Consider the following 22,667-nt stretch of genomic DNA (forward strand, 5'->3'; position numbering starts at 1 on the left):
TGGCTCACCTTGGTGAGCAACCCCTTCTCCAGATGACAGAGCGCTCACTTGGGCAAACAACCCGTTTATCAAACAACTGCTTACTCATCAAGACTCCAGTATTCAAGACTGGTGTCCACCAGGCCTAAGCTACTACAGCGTGAACTTGGCCTGGTCCTTCCAGCCCTGACAGACCTGCCTGGAGACCGCCCCACCTGGCTCTCCCCCTGCTGACACCAAGCTGCAGCGCGTCCCATCGCCGTAGCTTCGGCGCACTGGCAGGTTTTTCTGGCGGTCTTCTGGGGGCGTTGGCAATTGACCGGGATCATGAGGCACCGCACCAGCCTTGAACTTCATGCACGGGAGAGGACACGCATTTCCGTCTTGTCACGACACTTTTCCTTTGGGGTTCTGCTGCCCGATCCTGTACACTCCCCACTTCGCCGCCACTGCACTCACCTCCCTGCCTCACACCGTGGCTGACAAGAGGGCGGGGACTGGATCTTCTCCTGGAACTCCTCAGTTTGGTGCTCAGGAGTCTTGCAGATGTTGGATACCTGCCCAATCACTGCTTTAAAAACAAACGTACCTAACCTACACATCGAAACAAGTGTTTGCCTTCAAATTTTTCACCTTGGGACTCTGCCCATGTGTCTTAATGATACGGCTATTGCTTGAGACATTTCTGAAAAACTTTTTTGTAATTATGTCTTGATTTCCTGTCCTCAGTGGCGACAAACTATCTTTTTGTAAAAAATTTGTTTTAGTATGGATAATTTCAAACATATACAAAAGTGGACAGAATACTATAATGCACAGTTATGGACTTAGGACAAATGGTATTTCATCCAGACCTCTTTCTCCTTCCTTTTTCCATCTGGGTCTCTTTGAAGCTGATCCCAGACAGCACTTCTCACTCGGAAATATTTCAGCTACCCCAGAAGATAGGCTTCTTTAAAAAATATTAGCCATAACACCATTATCCCACCTAGAAATTAATAATCTCTTAATGTTATTATATGATCAAATAGCATTTAAACTTTCCTGTTTCACATTTTTTTTTCTATTTCATTGTTAACATCAACGTGGATAGAAGCTTCACTTATTCCAATTGCTTGATGTCTCAGGTCTGTTTTTCTTTAAAATCTTAACTATAGCACGTGTAGAAAAAAGCATATGGATCATGAGTGTATAGCTCAATGAATTTCCCAATCTCTTTTAACCTACAGGTTGGTCCTTACCCTCTTTTTTCTCCTCTGGAATTCATGTGGTAAAGAATATCTGTCAGGTACAGTTTCCCACGGTCCACCCCTGGCGGGTGGTTGTCATGGTATCATCTGGCTTGTTCCTCTGTTCTCTGCTTCCTGTAAATTGGTGGTTACATCCACAGGCCTATCAGATCAGGTCAGTGTTGGGCAAGACCATTTCACAGATGCTTCTGTTTACTCCTATCAACCAGCTCATCATCATTCCTGGGTTGTCTCCTTCTGAAAGAAACTTTGGAAGGTGGACGTCATGTTACAAACAGGCAAAAGCCAGTCAGAGCTGTCTAGTGCATAGTGTGGGCGATCAAGCTCGAACAAGGTGGTCTGAGTTGAAAAGGTGGGACCACGCCATGAATGATTCTCTTGTGAGGTTGGTCACTTGGCCCTGAAGGAAATTCCAAAACAAGTTCCAAAAATATTCCGTGCAGTGGCAGCAACAAATGTACAGCCACCCAAGGTGACTAACGCAAACGGAACAGTGACACTGATGGAGAAATGGCATGTTGGTTATAAAACCAGCCTTGCTGTGTGGGTGGACGCATGTGGTGTCCCTCTCTAGTCATTAGCTCCGCTTAAGGACTCCTAAATGTCACAGAGCATATCACATGGGTTTCAAAGTTGGAACTGGAACCGTGGCGCTCTGGCTGAAATGCAGCCCTCTTCTCCCGGAAGGGCAGACCCTGGCGCCTGTCTCAGTTCCATCTCACAGTCCGGATGTGTTGACAAGCTGCTGCTGGGTCCCACCCAGCCCCTCCCAGCCCTGGCCTTTGCTTCATCGGGGAGAATGTGGTCAGGGCACTGGAGGGGAAGCCGGCTGCTTCTGAGCAGTCAACAAAAAATGAGGAAGCGAGGGGGGCGCCGCCAGATCCTATCAGACAGGTGGCAGGGGCTCGGAGCACGCGGGCCAGCCAGAAGGCCCCGGCTATTTGGACACCTCGCACACTTCCCTGTTCCAATTCAGCGGAACTGCCCGCGGCCCTCCCTCGCAGCCCCCTTTGTGTCTTGCCCCGCCCTTCCCTCTGTCCCCGCCCCATGACGCGAACTAGGCGGAGCCCGCGTCCCTTGGCGAGACCAGCCACACTTTAGAGCCGACCCAGAGTTGGCGCCTGCGCAGCTCGGCCCGGCCCCGCTCGTTTCTCCCCCTCCCCCCTCCCTAGCAACCGTCGTTGCTCCCGCCTCCGCCCCCGCGGCTGCGTTCGCGCACGCGTGCCGCGGCCTGCCTCTCGGCCCCGCCCTTCCCGTCACCCGTAACAACCACTGGAGCCTCGCCGCGCCCCTCCCGTTCCCGCCCCCTCCCCCGCCCACTCCCCGGAACCGGTGGTGGAGCTGCAGCCGCGGGCAGTGGGACGGCGACAGCACCGCTGAGCCTCCGGGATGAGCGCTTCCCGGCGCCCCGCGTCCCGAGCCCGGCTCTACTGACAGAGGTAGGCGCGCGTGGCCGCGGCGGGCTCCCAGAGCGCCCCCGGCGCGGCCCCCCCGGCGGCGCGGGGCTCTGGCGGCCGCCTCCGCGCCCAGCCCGCCCTTCTGGCCCCCTGGCCCCTCTTAGCTGTCTCCTCGGCTCCCCTCAGCTCCCCTCGGCCCGGGCGCGGAGCCCCGAGCCGGCCCTCTTGCCGTCCTTGGCATGCTGCCTCTTCGCCCCTCGCCGCTCCTACTCTGCTGGTCGCCCCTCCCCGCCCCCACCCCGTCAGTCTTCCCATCCGCGACCCCTCTTGCTGGCAGCAGGGTTTAGGGGCCGAGCCCATCCCTTGGCGCACCTCCCTGGGTCGGCCGGGGCTGGGGCCCGCCGAAGCCGCCGCGCTGGACCCGCTGGCGGATGGTCCGAGGGCCCGGCCGCCCCTGGAACCCGCTCGGGATGGAATCACTGGGTCTGACCCTTGGCTAATTTGTAAGGACCAACTGTCATGCCATAGAGCCTGCCCTGGGCCAGGATGTCACTTGGCCGGGATAACTCCGTATTCCCACGTAGGACGTGTCTCTGGACGAGAGCATCCGAAGCTGGGAGCTGGCAGGAGTTTGGAGGCTTGTGAATTGGCAGGTTCTTCAGCGTAGCCACTTGGGGTTCTGTGGGGCAGTGGCTTGCTGAATGGATGTCACAGTGCCTTACCAAGCTTTCTGCTTTTTAACACCTCCCTCCACTTTTTATACCGATGGTCACCCTCCTCCTTATGGGGAGGTACCCTGAAATAATTTTCCCAGTTACATTTTAAAAAGATTATTGAATTCCTACTCTGCACTAAAGTAAATGGAGCGTGGTCCGGGCGCCCCAGAACCTGCCAGCCCCAGGATGAAGATTAATGACGACTTCCCGCTGAGCCTGGCCCTGAGTCTCACGGTTTAAGAACTGGAAGTCTTTCAGTATTAGCCCACCCCAACCCTCATTCTGCAGAGGTGAAACTGAGTCCGCGCGGTCACAGGACTTGCTTGAGGTCACCCAGAGTTAGCCTCGAGCAGTTTTCGGACTGTCAGTGCCTGTTTCTGCCTTAGCCTCTTCCCTGTGCGAGGGACGCTGAGCGGCGTGCGGGAGAAAGCGCAGACCCGCGCGAGTGTGATGCCGCGGACAGGGATGTTCCGACGTTCCGAAATAAAGGCTGTTTTTGGAATTGCTTTTTTTTTTTTTTTTTTTGCCTGTAGACTTTGGGCTCCTTGAGGACATTCCCTTCCTGCTTGGAGTCTCCTTTCACTCCACCCAGCGTAGAATAACGTTCTTAATGATTATCCCCTGCAGGACAGGTAGGCGCTTCGGATGCATTTTTCTTTCTCCCTTTTAAATAGGAAAGTAAAGTCACAGCAGAGGACCCAGATGAAAGTATGTTTTCAGAAAAACCCCTGTAGGTGGGATGGGAGCGTGGGTCCCGGGACACGGAGGTCAGGCCAGCCTGTCCTGGATTGCGGCCGTTTGAGGCCAGGACCCTCCCTCCGGGGAACCTGTGGCCGAGTTCCCGTGTCTGTTCAGAGGCAGGCCCTTGAATGTATCCTCTCTGCAGTTCCAAAGTGGGATTGGCCTGTTTCCTTCGAAGCTGGCTTTTGAGGGGTATCTCATAATTTGACATAACAATGGTATATTTTTCCCCCTTTTGTCCTCTTTGTTCCCCACTTTTAAATCTTTGTGGCCCTGCTCTTAATATCTTAAAGTGCCACCATTTTTACTTGGCTTCTAGCAGAAGTTGCTGAAGAGAAAATCATTGAAGAACTAATTGTGTCAGTTATCAGAATAATCAGATCCTGACGTGTCGCTGCTGGGAAGGACTGTAACCCAGGGCAGCCCTCGGAGAGGCCCGGCAAGGCGGGCGCGCACGGAGTCCTCCCGGCCTCGCGCCGCCGTCCCTCAGTCCCCCGGGCCTCCTTCCCCTCCTCTCACTGCCCTTGGCTGATTGTCTCCTTTTGGTTTTTGTGTGCGTAGCATTAGGACCTGTCGAGGTTTCTTTCTACCCTTAGACCGTCGCATGTGACGTGTGAGCGCAGACTTAGGTTTTCCCACGTCGTGGTTATTGGTCACCTATGTGTGTATTTTGCAGGTGCGACAGGATTGCCGTTGTGTCCCAATCATGGTGCAGAAGTACCAGTCACCAGTGAGGGTGTATAAACACCCCTTTGAGTTAATTATGGCTGTAAGTACCCAACTTCTCCGGTTCCTCTTCGGCTGCTTATGTTTTTTAAGTGTTTGGATTTGATGATCTATAAACTCGTGTTTTTTATTGTTTGTCCCCATCGCTCCATTTGTACTTACTCTGTTTTTTTTATGCTTATGAACTGTATGTAGATTCTGTGAAATGTTTTTAAATTCTAAGTCTTTGAAAATCAAAATCTGCTTGTTTGTTTTTTAAAAATACACCTCAGGGTAATGTATGAACTTGAGTTCCTTCCCCCCTTTGAAAACGAAGAGGTGGGATTCTGAGTAAATACGTCTTCCTCTGCATTTTGCTCTGGTTTTTGTTTGTTCAGGTAGAAAAAGGATGTGGAGAGCAGGTTTCCCCTCCGCTGCGCTTTTGGAAGAGTGCTGTGGTCATGGGTGAATTCGTTTGACTGGGAAGTGAGCGCTGTAGGATGGAGTGTAATTTGCATTATTCTCCTGACTCTGCTGAATCAGTGTTTGCTCCTAATACCAAGTTCATGAGTCATATTAGAATTCCAGTAGTGGGGCTACTAAGGTCTTAATTTTCTTTGTTATTACCTCAAGCGTTTGGCTGAAAATAAGCATTTCAGTAGATGCAAACCCAAACAAACCCACTTCCAGTCACTTTCAGATTGCTCTAGGGTGTTCTTTCCCTTCTCGACTCTTCCGGGTACTACTGCGGTACAGCGCATACCCAGGAAAGCCTTCGGTCTTGAACGTACACCCTGATGAAAGCGTCAGATTGAACCGAGATCGAGAACCCCAACAGACCAGCCCAGGAGCAAGTTCCGCTGGCCGCTTTCAGCCCCTCCCCCCTCCCCCCTTGACTTTGAACACCACGGGTGAATGTTATCTCTTTCTGTTCTATATATAAATTGAAACTCGGGTGTTTTTGCATCTGGCTTCTGCTCTGCAGTGTGTGTGAGATTTACCCAAATCAATCTCATTTTGAAAATCAAAACAGAAACTCAAGCCTTCTCGAGGGAAGAAGGTAGATTTAGGGGATCGACCCTTTCTGTCCATTACCTCAGAAAGTTCCCGTGTGCCCGTCTCTGTTAGGTGTGAGCCTTTTGGCCTTGGTGGGGTGGTGGCTTTTGGTTCTGTATTTCCCTTCCAGACTGTCCAGTTTTTAGGGCAGCAACTTACTGAACGGCTTGCTTCCTGCTTGCCCGTTCTGCGTGCCGGTGTGGCGCTGGGCTGTGCTGAGCAAAGGCCCGCTCGGGGAGCTCCAGGAGGAGCGTGCGTTATTCGTGGGAGCTGTGCCGTGCCGCACAGAAAGGCAGGAACAGAGCCTGCGCGGGCTGAGCTCTGACACCTGGCCTTGGAGGGTGGCCCTGCTGGGGGCCTCAGCAGCCATTGTCCCTGGCACTTCCCCTCCCTGCACGGCCGGAGCCTCTCTCCCCACCACCAGCTGGCCGCTTTGCTCACTCCTCGCATTCCCTCCCCTGGGTGTCAGCCCACGTGCCTGGTCAGCTGGCCAAGCCCTCTGGCCCCAGTTCAACTTGGTGGCATTTCTTGTTGCATTCTTTCAGTTTCTGAATGACCAATTCTTACATTTCCTAGTTCTGATTCTAGAGAGAGGCAATCTGGTCATCTCGCCCCTGGACCTAGGCTCCAGGTGACTGGCCAGCCGGTGAACTATTTGCCTGGTAGTGGAGGCAGAAAGGCAGCGAGTGTGAGGCAGGGTGGGGGTGGGGGGGTCGTGGAGGGGCACCACGACCGGTACATTATGTTTTCCAAAACCTTCACCGCGATTTTCAAAGCTCCGTGCGGGGTAGCATGAGGCGGAGGTTTGGACGGTCTCCTCTGCAAACGCCGGATTTAGGAAGGGGTGTCTGGGGTGTCTGCAGTTTGGCTTCCTTATTTTTCTTACGTTACTAGTTTCGAAATGGTGAAATCTGCCCTGCTGATTTTATGCTTGGATTTACAGAAGAATTTGAAATTCAAAACCACTTCCCCAATTTTTGAAAATTAACTCAGTTTTAATTGCTTTTGTTTTAAGGCAATAGTCATTTTAAGTTGTTAGAAAATACATGTAATCGAAAATGAAGTACGTCACCTCTTCCTTCCCGAGTTAGAAAGGAATTACAGTGTTAAGTCCCGAGTGATTTTTGTGTGGTGTCATTTCCCACTTTTCTGACTGCAGTTGCGCGACATGAAAGTGTCGGCGTTTCATTTAGCTTGCTCTGTCTTCCTCTCGTCGAGGAAGAACAGCAGTGTGGTAGACTCGGAAAGCGTTCTTTTCAGTTCGTCAGAGTGCGGGAGGAAGGAGGCAGTGGGGGTGAGAGCAGAGCTGCGCGCAGCTCTGTTTGTGACACCCCAGCAGCAGTCCCGGCGCGTGACAGTGGCCGCGAGAGTTTGGCTGCTGGGCTCAGTTGGTGCGTCCACGTCCGAATTTACAGGGCTCCCGGGAGGAGGAGGACTGTTGGAGAAGAGGCCTCTCAGTCAGCCGAACGCCCTTGTCTGTCTGCGCCGGGCGGTTTCTGCGCTTTAGTTTTGCTGGAGAATTGTTTCAGTAGCCAGTGCCCGGGGTCAGCGGGTGCGTGGTGGCATCAGGTGTGTTCGTTGGGTTTCGATTGGCTTAATGAGAGATGATTTGTTTTGGGGTCAACATACTGCGAACAGTAAGAAGTGATATTAACGTTATCATTAATTCCTTTGAATTGAAAATGGAAACAAGCAGAATTGAAGTGGAGGTCTTTGAACAGGTGTCTGTGGCATCTCAGGGGCATTCTGTTGCCGGGGACGTTCTTGTTAGTCCGGGGACAGCGTCGGGGCCCCTGTGCGTTGCGAAGTCACCTTGCTCCAGCCCCTTCGGAGGTGAGGAGCCTGGGTCAGAGTTCGAGCTGACGCAGCCAGCTGTCAGGTTCTGATTCCGGGGTTTTGTGTTCTTTGTATCGTACCGTGTGTCCCCCACCGCACCCCAGTACTGAGGACCCCGGAGTGTTCCCTGAAGGTCCTTGTCCCTGACGATGTCTTTCCAGTCTCAGCCAAAAGCATTTCCTGAGGCTCTGCCGCCTGACTCATGGGGAGGAGATTGACTTGGTGAAGGACACTCCATCCGAGGACGAGGACCATGACGTGGTCTCATGGGGGCGGAGTGACAGGACCCACAGAGAGGGGCTGAGGAGGGGAGGCGGGACTCTGGATGCTTGGGTTAGAGTGCTTCTTTCTGAAATTTGTGAGGAAAACACAAAGTGGAAAACTGAGACGTTTTCAAGTATGGCTTTTCCCCTCCTGATGCTAATGGTGCCTTGATTAATGACACAGAGGAAAAACGAGTAGATGGAGAGTTGGTGGAGCGCGGTGGGGGCGGCAGCACGGGCGACAGTGGTCCCGAGGTGACGGGGGCGGGGATTGTGTGAGAGAAGTGAGGAGCATCCGCATCCCCTGCATCCTCTTCGGGGACAGATAGGTCTCTGGTAACAGCCACTCCTGGGGGCAGGACTTACCTCTGATCCTCTCTCCCCAGGACAGCTGTCATTTTGACTGAGGGGGACACATGTTGGGAGAGGCTCTGTGACCTCCTGTAACATCTTGAAAGTCGTGACCTTGTCTGGTCCCATTCCTCCTGGGTTCTCCATTATCCCAGCAGACTGTCCCACGTCCTGTCTGCTCTCCACCCACTCTCCCCAGTTCCCTCTTCTCTCAGTAGTGCGGCCCTTGTCCTGGAGCCCCTTCTGCGTCCCTAACGGACACTGCCTTTCTGTCCCTTTCTCTCCCAGCGGCACCCTCATTGCTCCAGCCTGGGCCCGCATCTCTTTGGAGCAGAGACCCGGATTTACTTGTCCGTCAGTCCTCCCTTCCTTCATTCCTTCTTCCCCAAACCGGAAAAGACCCCGGCGCGCGTGCTGCCTGTCACACGCTGAACACAATGAGAGAGACAGGGACTGGGTCTTCGTGGGCGCTTTATTCCGATGGGCGGTGAGCTGAGAAGACAGTGGGTTCACACCCTAATGGACCGTCTTAAATTCCATTTTAAAATGGCCCTTTTTATAAGGAGAACAAAGTGTAGGTAAGGGGTTTGGAATTCAGGGAAAAGTTAATTGGATTAAAAAAGCTGCAGGATTCTTGCCCTGGGCAGTGGTCTTTAGCTGTGTCCTGGGCGGTGGGCATCTCACTGTGGAGCACGTGGCTCAGATACGTCTTGGTTGCTCACAGCCCTCCTGGGGCACAAACGTGGAACCTTTCAGGGTCTCCTGCAGTCTGGGTGGGTCCTGCCTTCAGATCTGGAACAATAGCTTTACACGCATTGATTGCTGAGCTTGTTAGCTGTTACTTAAACTAAAATTTTCCAACTCCTGAGGCCCCTCTTCCTTCCTTCCTTCCCTCCCTCCCTTCCTTCCTTAAAACCACACAGATTAATAGCTGGTAGTTCTTGAAGTCACAGTCCCCAGTGGACCTCGCCGGGGTAAAATCAGGGTGTGAGCATCACTGGGCCCCCCTCCCCTGGAGATTCCAGGGGAAAATCCACTTTCCTGCCCTTCCCGGTTTCCAGAGGCTGCTCAGTGGCTCACGGCCCCCTTCCTCCACCTGGAAGTGGGAAGCGGCAGTCCAGTCCTTGTCACGCGACGTCTCACTCAGCCGGTTATTCCCTTACACCCTTTACCCTGCTAGGTGCGTTCTTTTGCCAGACTCGGTTTCCATTCGCCAGCCCCGGGTTCAAGTGGCCTCCTGTGACCTGCCATAGCCTGTGAACCTCCGTGCTTCGTCTTCGAGGCTCTCCACGTCCTCCCCTCTCCGTCCACCCTTAGTTCACATCTTGTGCAAACTGCCCAACGTGGACGTGCAAACGTTTTCTGTGCTGCCCTGGTTTGCCACGCACTGTGGTCTTCTGCCCGCTCCCTTTTTCTTTATTTTTAAAAGATATTTTATTTATTTATTTTTAGAAAGGGGAAGGGGGAGGAAGGGAGAGAACCATCGATAAATGAGAAATAACATCGACCAAATGCCTCTTGTGTGCCCCCAGCTGGCGGGGGGACCTGCCCACAACCCAGGCATGTGCCCTGACTGGGAAATGAACCAGCGATCCTTTGGTTCACAGGTTGGCACTCAATCCACTGAGCCACACCGGCCAGGGCCAACCAGCAAGGACTTCTTTACTTGTAACCATTGCGGCCTTCTCACACCCGAGAGACGTGCTAACTGCTTGATTGCACTCTGAGGGGCTCCATGTGGTTCTGTTAGTCGTTTGGGTCCTGCTTCAAACACAGCAGTTGCGTTTCATCGGTTACTGTGTGTCTGCGGTCTCCTTTCCCCTCTCACATTCTGCCTCCCTCGGTTTCCTCTCGTGCCTTTGCTTTGTTGGAGAAACTGGGTCATTTGTCCTGTTAGATTACCCTAACCTTGTGCTGAGTCAATGGTTCGTTACGGCAAATGGGCACCGGGAGAAGGTGCGGACCTCCCCTCCGTCAGTTCAGCTGCATTTGGGAAGGTCTCTTTAAGCATTGGCCTCACAGAGGCAGAAGTGATTGGTTAAAACCAGCTGCTTCCCTTTCATCCCTGTGATTATCCTGTGCAATTTTGAGTTGCAAATAAGGTGCAAAATCTTTTTCCCAAATTAAACTGGGTCTTTTATTTATAGTTACTTTTTAATCCACTTCATCAGTCTTAATATTTTGTACAGAAAGCAGTTAAAAGGAGTTAATTTACTGGCAGGTGTGATTGGGAGGGCATCTGGGTCACACGGGCCCCACACAGGCCGCACATGCTTGCGGAAGTCTGACCTGGGGCTGGTGAGCCGGGGCCGGCAGTGGCCCGCTGCGGCCAGCTGGGCGGGCGGGCAGTCCTCTGTCCGAGCTTCCCTGTCAGAGCCCCGCCTGGGGATAGCGCGCTGGTCGGGCGTCGGGTGCTCCCGTGCAGAAGTTCACTGAAGAGAGAGGCTGGGCTGGCCGCTTTTCTAATTGGCCCTTTTTTCTTGATTTCTAGCTTGTGCAAGAGTGAAACAAAGTCTGGTGGATTTGAGGTGGGGTGATTCTACGTGCAGTAACAGGGTGCACGTGATGTACCCCAGTTCTCTCGAGAGGTGCACCTTGAGGTCAGGGTGCCAGCCTCTGTGCGTGTCGCCGCCGCTCCACGTGAGATAGCTGCTTGGGGCGTCTGGATGCGCCCCGAGTCCCTTTTCCACTCGGGGTCGGCCCTCTGCATTTCCTCGGCCTCCTGCACGCTTTTGCACTGGAGCGTCCACAGTGCCTGCTGCCCGCTGCCGATCGGCGTCATTCGGGGATGTCGGGCGTGTTTGATTGAATGGCTGTGCGGTCCTTCTCTTCTCTCGGGCCTCTGGCCTCCCCTCTGATCACTCTTGCTTTTCTTCTCTGCCCACCTGCCTCTGGGCCTTCTTGGGTACAGACGGGCTCGGCTCGCACTCTGACGGTAACTCATTTTGCTGTTTGGAGACCTCCGGTTGTCTATCTTGTGTTTCCGGCTGCAGTAGGTGTTTCGATCGGTGGCCCCTGCTGTTTTAAACACCCAGCGCGCTCACCTGACACCTCTTCCCTGGCGGTCTCACTGGAACCTGCGGCCTCAACGTCACTTTACACACCGAAGACCGCAGAGCTTTTTCCTCAGCCAGGGCTGCTCAGGGGCTCCCAACTCCTGGCTGGGTGGGTGCCTTACCAGGACCACTCCGTCTGACTGTCCCGCAGACCTAGCATGCCTCAGCGCTGCACCCCAACAGAAAGCAGCCCACATGGACGCCGCTAAGATGCCACTCAGAAGCTCCGCCCTCTTCTCTGCGCGGCGGCTCTGATGGCGCCACCACGATGGGCCTAGCCTCCGATCAGAGACCTGGCTTCCCTGGCGGCCTGCCCTCCTGACCCTTCACCTCAGCGATGGCCACACCTCGCCTGTCGAAGACGTCTCCTGAGTCGTTCCTGGGCCTGCCCTTGTGACCACATTGCCGTCTCAGATGACCCCTCAACCGCTTGTGTCCCTGCAGCAGCCGCTGGACTGCGAGTAGCAGCCGCCCAACCCCGCTCACCCACCGTCCTCTGCCGGGGCTGCTGCCGCCTCTGACTGTGAATCTGAGCACGCCAGTTGCGAGTCTAAAATTCTTAAGTGGCTGCACCTCACTTCAGGGTGAAGGTCAGATCCTTGAGCTTGGTCCTGGTCCCCGAGCCATTCCCCATCTGCCCCCCACCTTTCTCTGTTGCTGCACGGCCACAAGCAAGTCCCCCACCTATTCCGCCACCTAGTCGTCTGGGGTTCTGTGCAGTTTCCCACGTTCGCCAGGATTTGTTGTGGCCACCTCGCCTGTACACCTGCCTGCCGGGGGTGCCCCCCCGCCCCACCATCCGGCTCTGACCGCTCAGAGTACCCAGCAGAGTCCGCTCCCCTGGTTGGAATTCCCCCACTCTGCCCGCTGGCCCAGTCACCTCGGCGGTCGCTTTGCCTTGCCCTGGTTGCTGGGCTTGCTGACTCCCCTCCGTGCAAGTGTCTCGAGGGAGAGAATCAGACCATCTCGCTTCCTATCCTGAGCATTTAGTAAGCCCTCAAAGGTAGTTCTGTCTACGGGAGAGGTGAGCCTTGCCACGCATGCGTGTGTCTCCCGTGTCATTTCTGCTTTGGGAATGACGACTTTGACAGAAGGTCACAGTGGAACATACTCGTTTGGTTAGAGGTGTTTACCAATGATTAAACCGTGGTTGGAAGGAGTCTGATGCAGAGTGTGTTTTATGTGAGTGAAATCAAGTTTACGTTCAGTGAACTGAAGCTTACAGTTGCTGCAGTTGACTGAGAAATGTGTCCGGGTTTGCATGCCGCTGGGCGTGCTGTGTTTTGAGCGGCCCTTCTCCCCTAGCGGCGGATACCTAGGGGTTAAAGATGCAGTTGCTCTGGCTCCCCTGCAGCACGTAAAACTCACTGGAATGTTTTGACTGGCAGAACGGTATTCCGCTTTTCTTTTTGACATCCCTATAGGTTCCAACCTGAGAAGTTGCTTATTATGTGACTATTTTTTTACTTAATGGATAAGTTATTCTGCCCAACATTAGGTACTCCTAATTATAAAATATGCAAGTTTCTTTTCTGTTCCCTAGTTTAATGCCTGTGTATGTTTTAAAAACCAAGTCCAGAACTAAAATCTACAAGCTACATATTTTAAGGAGTAAATTGATTTAAGAGGTCATTCGTTGTGTTGCGGGACTTATGCTGTTAATATTTAGAAAGCTCTTCCTCAAACACCTGTTATCTTTGCTTTGCTTCTCTTGCCATGAAGTTAAGAGATCAGGGTTTGTGGGGGTGGGCCCAGCAGTCCGTGGTAATTGGAGGTTTTTGAAAGGAATAGATTCCTTACCAGTCTGTATAACAGGGTCTCTGTTACGTTATGCCTCCTTCTGAAGGCCTGACTGTCCACCACAAGACTCCCGTTTGTTTTGTGTGCGTCCCCGGGCCGCTGCTGCTCTGGAGATTACCTGGTGGCGCCAGCGTTGTGTTCACAAGCGTGTGCGTCCTTGCCCTTGTCTTCATTGTTTGTACGACTTCGTTTCTTAATTTTCAGGTGAAGTAGATTTGTGCTCTATTTTTTTGTCGTGGTCGTAACATACACGTCACAGAAAACGTGCCATTTTAACCATTTTCAGGTGCACGAGTCAGTGGTCATAAACACTCGCGTCGTGCCGCCGTCACCCCGTCTTCTCCGGCACGTTTCCATCTTCCCCACCTGACCTGTCCCCGTGGAACCGCCCCTCCCTCCCCCGCCCAGCCCCGCACACACCTCCCCCTTTCTGTTCTCTGTCTGAGCGTGACTAGGGTGGTTGCTTGTATGCGTGGCATCGCGCAGCATTTGTCCTGTGGGACTTCCTCATTTCACTTAGCGTGTCTTCACTGTTCGTGTTGTAGCGTGTGGCAGTTTCTTTTTAAGGCTGAGCGGTCCTTCTGTTTTATGTGGGTACCACGTTTTGTTCGCCCACCGTGGCACTGGGGCCATTGCGTTTACTGCACTTCGAAAACGTCTAGCGCACCGGTGGCAAACACAAGGCCCTGGGGCCGAACCCGGCCCTCCACCTTATTTTTTCCGGCCCGGCACCTTGTTTCCCCCCCGGGGGCAGCGCGAGCCCCTTGCCCCTAGTTAGGGAGCAGTTACATTTGTACAGCCCTAAAGTTACGTTCGGCCCTTCGAAGGCAACTGCAGGGCTGCTGTGGCCCCCAGTGAAAATGAGTTTGACACCGCTGATCTAGTGTTGAATGCCAACCAAAAATTATTGCTTATCTCTTTAGGTTTATTTTTTTGTCTTTTATATTTGATACACTTCAGATCCAAAAGACAAGTTCCTTGAGGAATTCAACCACTGCATTTTATTCCACCTGGTCAGAGTATATCTTTAATCACATCTCATCATTGCCATTGCTGCTACTTTTTAACAAAGAACGGCATCAAGGAGCAGGCTAGAATGAGCGAGGCAGTGACCCCCTGGGGTCAGAGGGCGGGCTCCTGCCCTGAGGGAAGGGAAGTGGCCGAGGAAATAGAGAATGGGATGCTACAAGGTCTGCGAGGTGCGGCTGGTGTAGGAGGCCCTTAGTCGATAGTACGGGACAGATAGCTTCCTGATGGACTGAACCAACTCCTCCTACCAGCCGACCGACGGTGGAGTTTTTATTCTGCTTCACGAAGCCAGATGATATTTCCATGGCTCATCCCATTCTCTTATGTGGGCAAACACATGGCATCTTTGGAAGCTGACAGCTGCATTCGCTGGAACACCGCATGCCTTTCTGAGGCCTGTGGATGTATTTTCTACACTCCGGAAAGCGAAACAGCACTGTGCAGGCCCACCGCCTGCGTGTGAAGGGAATATGCAGAACTGCTGTGTGTGTCACGCAAAGTTTGCTCTTTATCAGACAAACGGCTCTGCGTTAGGAATGGTTTTGGAAAACCGTGGTGTGTTGTGGGTCCCATTCAGCCAAGTGATTGCTTTAAATACAAAGTTAATCACATGAGAAACTAAGAAAAGAGGGACTTTTCATAATATTCCAGACATTCTTGTTGGCCCGGGGCTTTCAGAAACTGGCCAGTGAGACATTTGACCTCCAAGGCCCATTGAAAGAAATAAGAATCTTCGGGGTCAAGATCTGTGTGGTAGACGTGCGTACCCGTAGTTTTCCTGACCAGGGCCCCATCATTCTCTGACAGCGGCCAGTTAGTGCTTTATTTTCACAACCGAAACCACACAGGACACGCGGAGGGCGTCTGGGTGCCTGTCCTTGATAGTGAGGGCTCTCAGTGTGTGGCTTGCTTTTGTGTTTATTCTTGGAGCACCAAATAATGCTATTTTAACGCCTGAAAGCGAATACGAAAAAAAGTAGAGGTGGAGTTAAAATGTAAATGGTGTGTGTAGGCGAAGTTCCTTGGCAGGCGCGGAGCTGTAGGAGTTGAGATTGAAAGAGAGAAGTGGTGGGCGGGGAGAATCACCAGGCCTCCCTGGGCCTGCCCGTGGGGAGTGGGGTGGGGGGCGGGGAGGAGGGGAAGGCTGGCAGCTGAGCCGGCCCTTCAGTTCCCTGTCCCTGGGGAAGGGGGGATTCATCCGCAGCAGTTGTGCCCCTCCCCGGTAAGTGAATGCTGTTAGTTTGGTTTTACCATTGTGTGTGTTTCTACCTAGTTATTCGTACGTATTTAAGTGACATTACAATAAAAGTGAGTGGCCCACACTAAAGGTCCAGGGGAGCTTTCTCTGCGGAAAGGGCTTTCTGTGGTATTCGAGCCCTGCAAGCAGTTTCTCTGAGTCCGAGATTTTGCTGTGCTTTGAGTAACCCAAATCAGCCGGGCCCTTAGCTCGGGTTTGTTTGAAACCCAGCCCAGGTGGGGAGGAGAGGGGTAAAGATTCTCGTGTTACTCTGTGCTGCACCTGAGTGGCTGGCTGGCTCCGCCGTTTCCACGGGCAGCCCTTCTCCGCTCTGCGGTCAATCAGTGGTGAGATTCTTCCAGGTGAGCTCTGATGGTGAGCTGAGAAGGAAAATGGGGAAGTCTGCTTTCTGCCTCGGGGCCTGTGCAGATGAATACGGAGGCTCTCCCTGCGGTGGGGAAGTCTCCAGGCCTCTGCTCTGCGTGCTGCGTGCAGGCGGGCCCTGCTGGGGCACCACTGCTTGGGACACATTTCAGCAGCACAGAAAGGCCTAAGAGTGGTGAGCGTTTACGGGGCGCTCTGTGCCCGTGTCTCATTTACTGTTCGCACTGACCTGGGGGCAGGCTCTCCGCCCCCCGGCTTCGCTGAGGTGCAGCTGCCAGACAGCATGGAGACAGTGTGGGGTAGTTTAAGGGGCACAGCCCAGTGATTTGACGCCCGGGCACACTGTGAAGTGACCGTTAACGTGATGCTGACCTTGAGGATCTGCTCTCTCGGTCACTTTCAAGTCTGCAGTCCCCCGGCTGCCCCTCACGTCCCCCAGACCGACTGGTAACTGGAAGCTTGCACCTTTCGTAGGCCCTGGCCTTACCGGCTTTACAGATGAGGAAACAGGTTTCAGGTGCCGGCCGGTGGCTGTCCCTGGCTTGGCGACTCACTTCGGCCCGCCCACGTCGCCCCAGGCGGCACTCTGACCTCGGCTGGCTGGCTGTCCGTCTGGATTCTGCGCACAGGGCCAGTTTGCCGTCTTTGCTCCACTTCCCTTCCCCCAGCAGCTCTCCCTCTGGTCTGCCTGTGGCCTGGTCCCCTGCTGGGGAGTCTAGCTCCTTCCCCCAGCACTTCATCTTTGGTGGCTCACAGAAGGCCTGGGTGGTGCCCCTGGCACTCTGTGCCTGGCGTGTGTCTTGGCCCTAAAGTGACTGTGCTCCGGGAGTAGAGGGAAGAGACCCTGCTGAGCGCCCACACCCGGGAGGTGGGGTGTGTGGGGGGGAAGTGGAGAGGAACTCTGAGCGGGCACTGGTCCCGGGAGGGCTGGTGCGGTGTTGTGTCTGGCGGACCAGATGACCCCAGGGGGCCCTGGTCCTCCGGCAGCAGCCGGGCCCTGACCGTGGGAACAGCGGGCTCGCGTGTACGTCTGTTCAGGCCAGGGCGGGAGCCGAGCGACTACTTTCCTGCACAAGTCTCCCCCTTCCGAGTAGATCGTGTTTCTTCTTCTGTGGAAAATGTCGATGCCATCAGCACCGAGCCTGCCCGGTGCCCTGTGACCGAAGCCTCTGTGGAGGACAACTTGCTGCCCAGCCGTCCAGCCCTAACCCTGCCTGTTGGTGCTGTGCCAGTGCTCTCCCCGGCATGGTCCTGTTTATGCTCAGGGCCACGCTGTCCCCGCACCGAGTGCCTAGCCAATCAGTGAGTTACGTCGTTAACTAAACTCGTGTATTTCTTGTATTTCCTTCCCATTGCAAAGGGAATGTTTAACTCTTAATGCCAGATTCAAATAAGATTTATTTCTGTATCTTTTCTTTCCTTTTAAAGGGAAGGAGACCTATGTGATATTTACAACTAGTCCTTTATTAAAAAAATTTTTTTAGTTGGCTAATAATAAACAAAATAATTGGTTTCAACAAAGTCTCATGACATTTACGTACCATGTTTTGGGCCATGGGGAACATAATTCCCACTTTAGTTGGGTGAACCCGTGATTGGTGGTGTGCGTGCATTTTCAAAGTGCAGCAGAAAAACACACGTGAACGAAAAGCTTGGTTTTAAAGGTGTTCGCACTAGGAGGGTCCCTTCTGGCCTCGTGCGCAGCCCCGTCAGTCCCGGGACTGCTGGGTGGCGGTGCCTTCACCCAGCGCCGGTCCCGTGTTACCTCTTTGAGAAGTTCACTGGCGGCATGGGACAGCAGCCGCGCTCACCCTTTATGTTTGCCTTCTTCGCCTTCCACAGCTCTGTGCGTTGAAGAAACTGGGGCCCAACGAGACGCAGTAACCTGCACAGGCGCCGCTTCCCACGGTGGCACTGGGACTCGCAGCCAGGTCTTCGCTCCCAGGGCCTGAGCGCCGAGACACGGGGCGCCTGTGTCTCCGGCCCTGCCCACGGGCTCCTCTCGGCCGCTGCTTCCTCTTTTGTGCGTGGGAAGAAACTCATTGCGTAGCGCGGTCACGCCTGGTAAACGTATGTGTTCGTCTCTGCGGAACTTGTGTGCACGTAGCACTCTCAGCACGGAGGCGCTGGGGGGTGGTCTGCCTCCACCTTGGCCCCCCCCACTCGCAGTGGCCTGGTCTTAGACTGGGGGGGCGGGGTGGGGGGCGGCCCCTGCTCACTGTGCCGGTTGTGGGGCGGGAGGGAAGGTTGGACAAATTGTATCAGGAATTCCTCTAGGTTCATCTTGAAAGAAATTTGTCGTGTTTTCTCGTTGCACATGCAGTTAAGAGGTTTTTACCTTCGGCTGAGGCGTCATTGGTGCCGTTTTTTCATGCTGAACAGATTGTATTTTTCAGAGCAGTTTCAGGTTTACAGAAAACTGAGCAGATCACGCAGTTTCTGCACGCCCCTGCCGGCTTCCCTTTACTGACGTTCCGTGTGGTCTGTGTTCAGGTGGCGAGCCAGTGTCAACACATTATTATTGAGTCTGCACGGTTACACTGGGGCTCACCCTGCGTGCTACCGGCCTGTGGGCTCGGACAGGCCGTCAGTCACGCGCCCACGGTGGCGGCGGCCCAGTGGTGCTCCGCCCGTGCACCCCTCCTCCTGCCCACACCCGCAGCCACGGCTCTTGTTACTCTCGCCGTAGGCTTGCCTTCTCCAGAATCTCGTGTGGTTGGAATCACGCGGCGTAAGGAAGCTTTTTGCACAGGCTTCTTCCATTAAACAGTGTTCATTTGAGTGTCCTCCGTGTCTTCTCTGTGGCCCGAGGGCTCATTTCCCCCGACTGGTGAGTAACATTCCATTGTACGGATGTGCCCGGTCTCTCTGCCCCTCACCCTCTGTAGGACGTCTTGGTTGCTTTCAGTTTCTGGCAGTTATGAATAAAACCTTTTCTGCTGCATTTCTTCAGATACTCTTCAGATTTTCCTGCTCTGTGCTGAATGATAGTGGATCAAGTTTCTTTATCAGGAAACACTGGCCAGCACTAGAGATGCTTCCGAGGTGGCCTGCCAGTTAAAACTGTATTTATGTTTTCATTGTGTTTTCGGCTTGATGGAGGTATAAATGACAACTGAGAAACCATTTCGACATATATGTATACCTATGAAACCATCACTGACATTAAGATAATAATCACACCCATCACCCCAGAAGTTCTTTTTTTAAAAAACTACTTTATTTATTTATTTTTAGAGAGAGGGGAAGGGAAGGAGGAAGAGAGGGAGAGAAACATCAATGTGTGGTTGCCTCTCGCACGCCCCCAAATGGGGACCTGGCCCGCAACCCAGGCGTGTGCCCTGACTGGGAATCCCACTGGCGACCTTTCAGTTCACAGGCTGGTATTCAACCCACTGAGCCGCACCAGCCAGGGTGACGAAAGGTTTTATGAGCAGTTCTAGTTGATAAAATAGATTTCAAACTCCTGCTAGTGTAATTAGCTCATCACTGAGCATCAGTGCCTCTGGGTTTGACGCAGAGAAGAACGGCTCCTGAGACGCATCACAGCCTCTGCCACCCCAGCCCCACGGGCGAGAGGGGGACAGTGCACAGGGCAGGTCAGAGCCTCCGCCACAGAATCAGGTTACTCGGTGTCCCTCAGTCAAGAACATCAGAGCAGCTTTCTGAACTTGAAAGTGGATATGAAACGAAGGGACTGATTTTCGATTGTTTGCTTTTGATTAGATGTAAGGATGGAAGGCAGGCACCTGTCTGTCCACTGAGTAGGGCAGGGGCATTTCCTCCCCCGGCGCGTTGCTTTTCTCTGCCTCCCTCCCCACTTCTGTCTTGGGTGCCACGGCCGCCACCGAGCCCGTGTCTGTGCTGAGACGGGAGTCTGCGGGTCCCTGCCATGTGGTGGGGAGTGGTCCCCGGTACGAGGGCGTTAGCTGACAGTCCGTAGACTTTGTGGTCCTTTCTGTCCCACCCGAGGGTCTTTGTTCTTCGCAGTTTCAACTGGCTGGCATTTAACACAACTCTGGCATCTTTGTGAGGCAATAACTCAGCGGAAGCCACTGCAGCTGATGCGTTAGATCAGGCGTGCACGAACCACAACCTGCCGCCTGTGTCAGGCGCAGGCGGCAGGTGCTGTCACATTGGTGGTGGTTGGCACTGTTCGGGAGGGCAGTACCTGGTGGCATGTGAGGGTCTGTGCAGTGCAGGCCCCGTGTCCGTGGACCCCTCAAGGGCAGAGTGCAGCTGCGACGGTGCTGGGAAGGCGGGGGCTGAGTGCGGGTGGCTGCCTCTTAGCCTGCCCTGGGCCCAGGTGTGGGACCTGGGTGCTCACTGCAACACTGGGCCCTTCGTGTTGAGTGGGGTTTGGTGGTAGAGGGTGATCGACAGGAGGGAAAATCGTTTGTCTAGATGTTGAATAATGCATCTGCAGGCAAAGGGGTTTCTGAATTAATGGCTGAAGTTTAAAGCACTTGTGAACACAGTTCCCAAACTCTGTTCTGCGGCACCCCAGAGCGCCAGAGAGCTGGAGGGCGTTTTTAGTTTCTGAGGAAACCCAGCCATACCCGGCATTTCTCGGACGCCGCGCAGACCGCTGGTTCGGGGTCGTTCACCGTGTCACGGGCGGATCGCACTTCATGTCTCTCGCTGGGGTCTGACCTTTGTGCGGCTGACTTGCGGGCGCCACGTGAGGATCAGTGGGCGCCAGAGAGCGAGAGAGGCAGTGCCCCACGTGGCTCCCAGACCGGGCCCTGCCCAAGCAGGGCGCCCATCCTCACAAGGAAGGAACAACCATCCCCCCACAACTTCAGGGGTGCTGCTTTTTCACGTGGTTGCTGAGTTACTGGGACACAAAGACCTCCTAAGGCATTTGGACTTAATTCAGTATGTTCTATTTCTCTGGCCTCGGCACAGCCCGAAAAGTTTCAGAGGGGCTGATGTTCTCAGAGACACATGTTCTCCCGAACCTTCCGAAGCGTCACTGGTGATTATCTTCAAGACAGAAACAAAGCCCTCGGGCGTGTGCACGGGGTGGGTTTGGCTTTCTCGTCCGCAGCAGAGTGCCGGAGGTGCCGCCGGCCAAGCTTGCCGCGTCACGTGGCGTTGTATTCCACAGCTCCCTGCCTTCGTCAGTGCGTTATGTTGCGCTCACGAGTTTCCAGGTGCTCCCGCCTGGAAACTCTTCCTTCAAGGTGAAATACTCTGGAATGCCTTGCAAGTCCAGGCTCTGGCTGTGCCGCCTGGCTCAGTGAGGACAGAAGGAACACGCTGTGTTTGTCTTTGACCGGAAGAAGCTTTTCCCCGAAACTGCGCCCTGTTACACATCATGTCTGCAGTGGGCTCTGACCGGGAGTCTCGCTTCAGCCGATGAGAGCGTGCCCGGTTCCAGCAGCGCTGGATGACGATTTCTGCTCTGCGTGCCTCTGCATCCTGCTTGATTGGTTGGCCCTTATATCAGGGGTTCAGAATCAGGGCAGTTAGTCAGCAGGACAGGTGACCGTCATACGTGCAGTATGACACCACAGCCACAAGCTCACCGCGCTTTGAGAGGACAGTGCAGAGTGGGGGGCACCGTCGAGTCACTTCACGGGGACGTCGCCGTTCTTCGCCCAGTGACTGCCTGTCGCTGCTTCGCGCGCTCCTTCGCTCCTTTCCTCACCGACGAAGCACTGGTCTCTAGGACCCAAGAGGGTGAGGGAAACTTGTGGTCAAAAATCTTAAAGTGGGCAGAACTCTGCTTGGTAGCAGTTTGTGTTGCTCTTTAGGGGGAGACCACTGTCACCAGCTCGGGTGCAGAGCACCTCCGTCCCACCTTTCGCTGGGATCTGCGGGAGCGCACCCTTTCGGAGTAGAGTCACGTATCTGTTGGGCATCGCTAACCTGACTTATTTTATTTATTTATTTATCTTCATTTTATTGATTTTAGACAGAGAGGAAGGGAGAGACATCACTTTGTTGCTCCACTTACTTGTGCATTCATTGGTGGTTTCTTGCATATGCCCTGACCGGGGACCGAACCCTCCAACTTGGCATATCGGGATGATGCTCTAGCCAGCTGGGGCTAACCTGAGCTATTTTAAAAGGTTAGGGAAAAAAACCCTACTACTGTGTGCTGTTTTGGGTCACTATTTAAAATATTACAGGGTGGGTGATTCAGATTAGTGACCTCTGTGGCATTAAAACGTTTTACATGTGAAGTCTTTTAATTTTGCTGGTGGTTTTCGCCAGGCTCTGTGGGCTCGTGTCACTGTTGCCTGCTGATAGTCACCTGAAGGTCAGCCCCGGTCAGGTGGTGAGGGTGGAGCCCAGCACAGCGGGAAGGCAGCGCACAGGTGGGCATGGGGCGGCGCCGCCTTCCCCTGCTGTGGGCCCAGCACTCGCTGGCGCACGTGCCCTGAGCCCAGGGGCTCTTCCTGCGGGAACAGTGTGGATTTGAGGAGAAATGCTGAAGTTCCCTCTGTCCTTTAACAGCGGTATTTCACGTTCAGAGTGCAAAGGAGTGGGCCCATGAGAGAGAAGCTGTGGCAGACGGGTGCCGAGTCGCCACCTTGCTTGCCGGTGTCCGCCCTCCTGCTCTGCGGCGCAGACTGATGCGCGTTGAAAGGGCTTCTTCACCGGAAGAGCGTGGGGCTGGTCTGCGAAGTTGCGTGGGAACTGGAGTGGGTGTCGGGCGACGGGGGCGGTGAGAAGCATGTCTGAGCTATTTGGGATTGCAGGCATTCGATCCATGACATTCGGGCAGCGCCATTTCCACCTGCTCCCCCCCACAACTGACTGTGCCATCGCTGGCCTTCGTGCTCCCACTGAGGGGACCGGCCCTGGGGTGGGGACCACCCAGCACAGTGTACGGACGGAGTATCACAGGGTCGTACC

At 54.1% G+C, this 22,667-nt stretch overlaps 1 protein-coding gene across 4 annotated transcripts in view; it reads left to right on the plus strand.

The window, feature by feature from the left end:
- Positions 1 to 2,541: 2,541 nt before the first annotated feature.
- Positions 2,542 to 22,667, plus strand: part of SEC14L1 (SEC14 like lipid binding 1) — a 44,310-nt gene continuing 24,184 nt past the window's right edge. For 3 of the 4 annotated variants that reach the window (XM_053910607.1, XM_053910606.1, XM_053910604.1), the window contains exons 1-3: positions 2,542 to 2,668; positions 3,876 to 3,974; positions 4,760 to 4,852. Coding sequence is in view for 3 of the 4 variants with exons in the window: in XM_053910606.1 (XP_053766581.1) it covers positions 4,790 to 4,852 (63 nt within the window). In the remaining variant the exon portion in view is untranslated. The remainder of the gene's footprint in view (positions 2,669 to 3,875; positions 3,975 to 4,759; positions 4,853 to 22,667) is intronic. The other variant, XM_053910605.1, reaches the window with a different exon arrangement.

Source organism: Desmodus rotundus, chromosome 9 (assembly GCF_022682495.2).
Source record: "Desmodus rotundus isolate HL8 chromosome 9, HLdesRot8A.1, whole genome shotgun sequence".
Classification (NCBI taxonomy): Eukaryota; Metazoa; Chordata; class Mammalia; order Chiroptera; family Phyllostomidae; genus Desmodus; species Desmodus rotundus.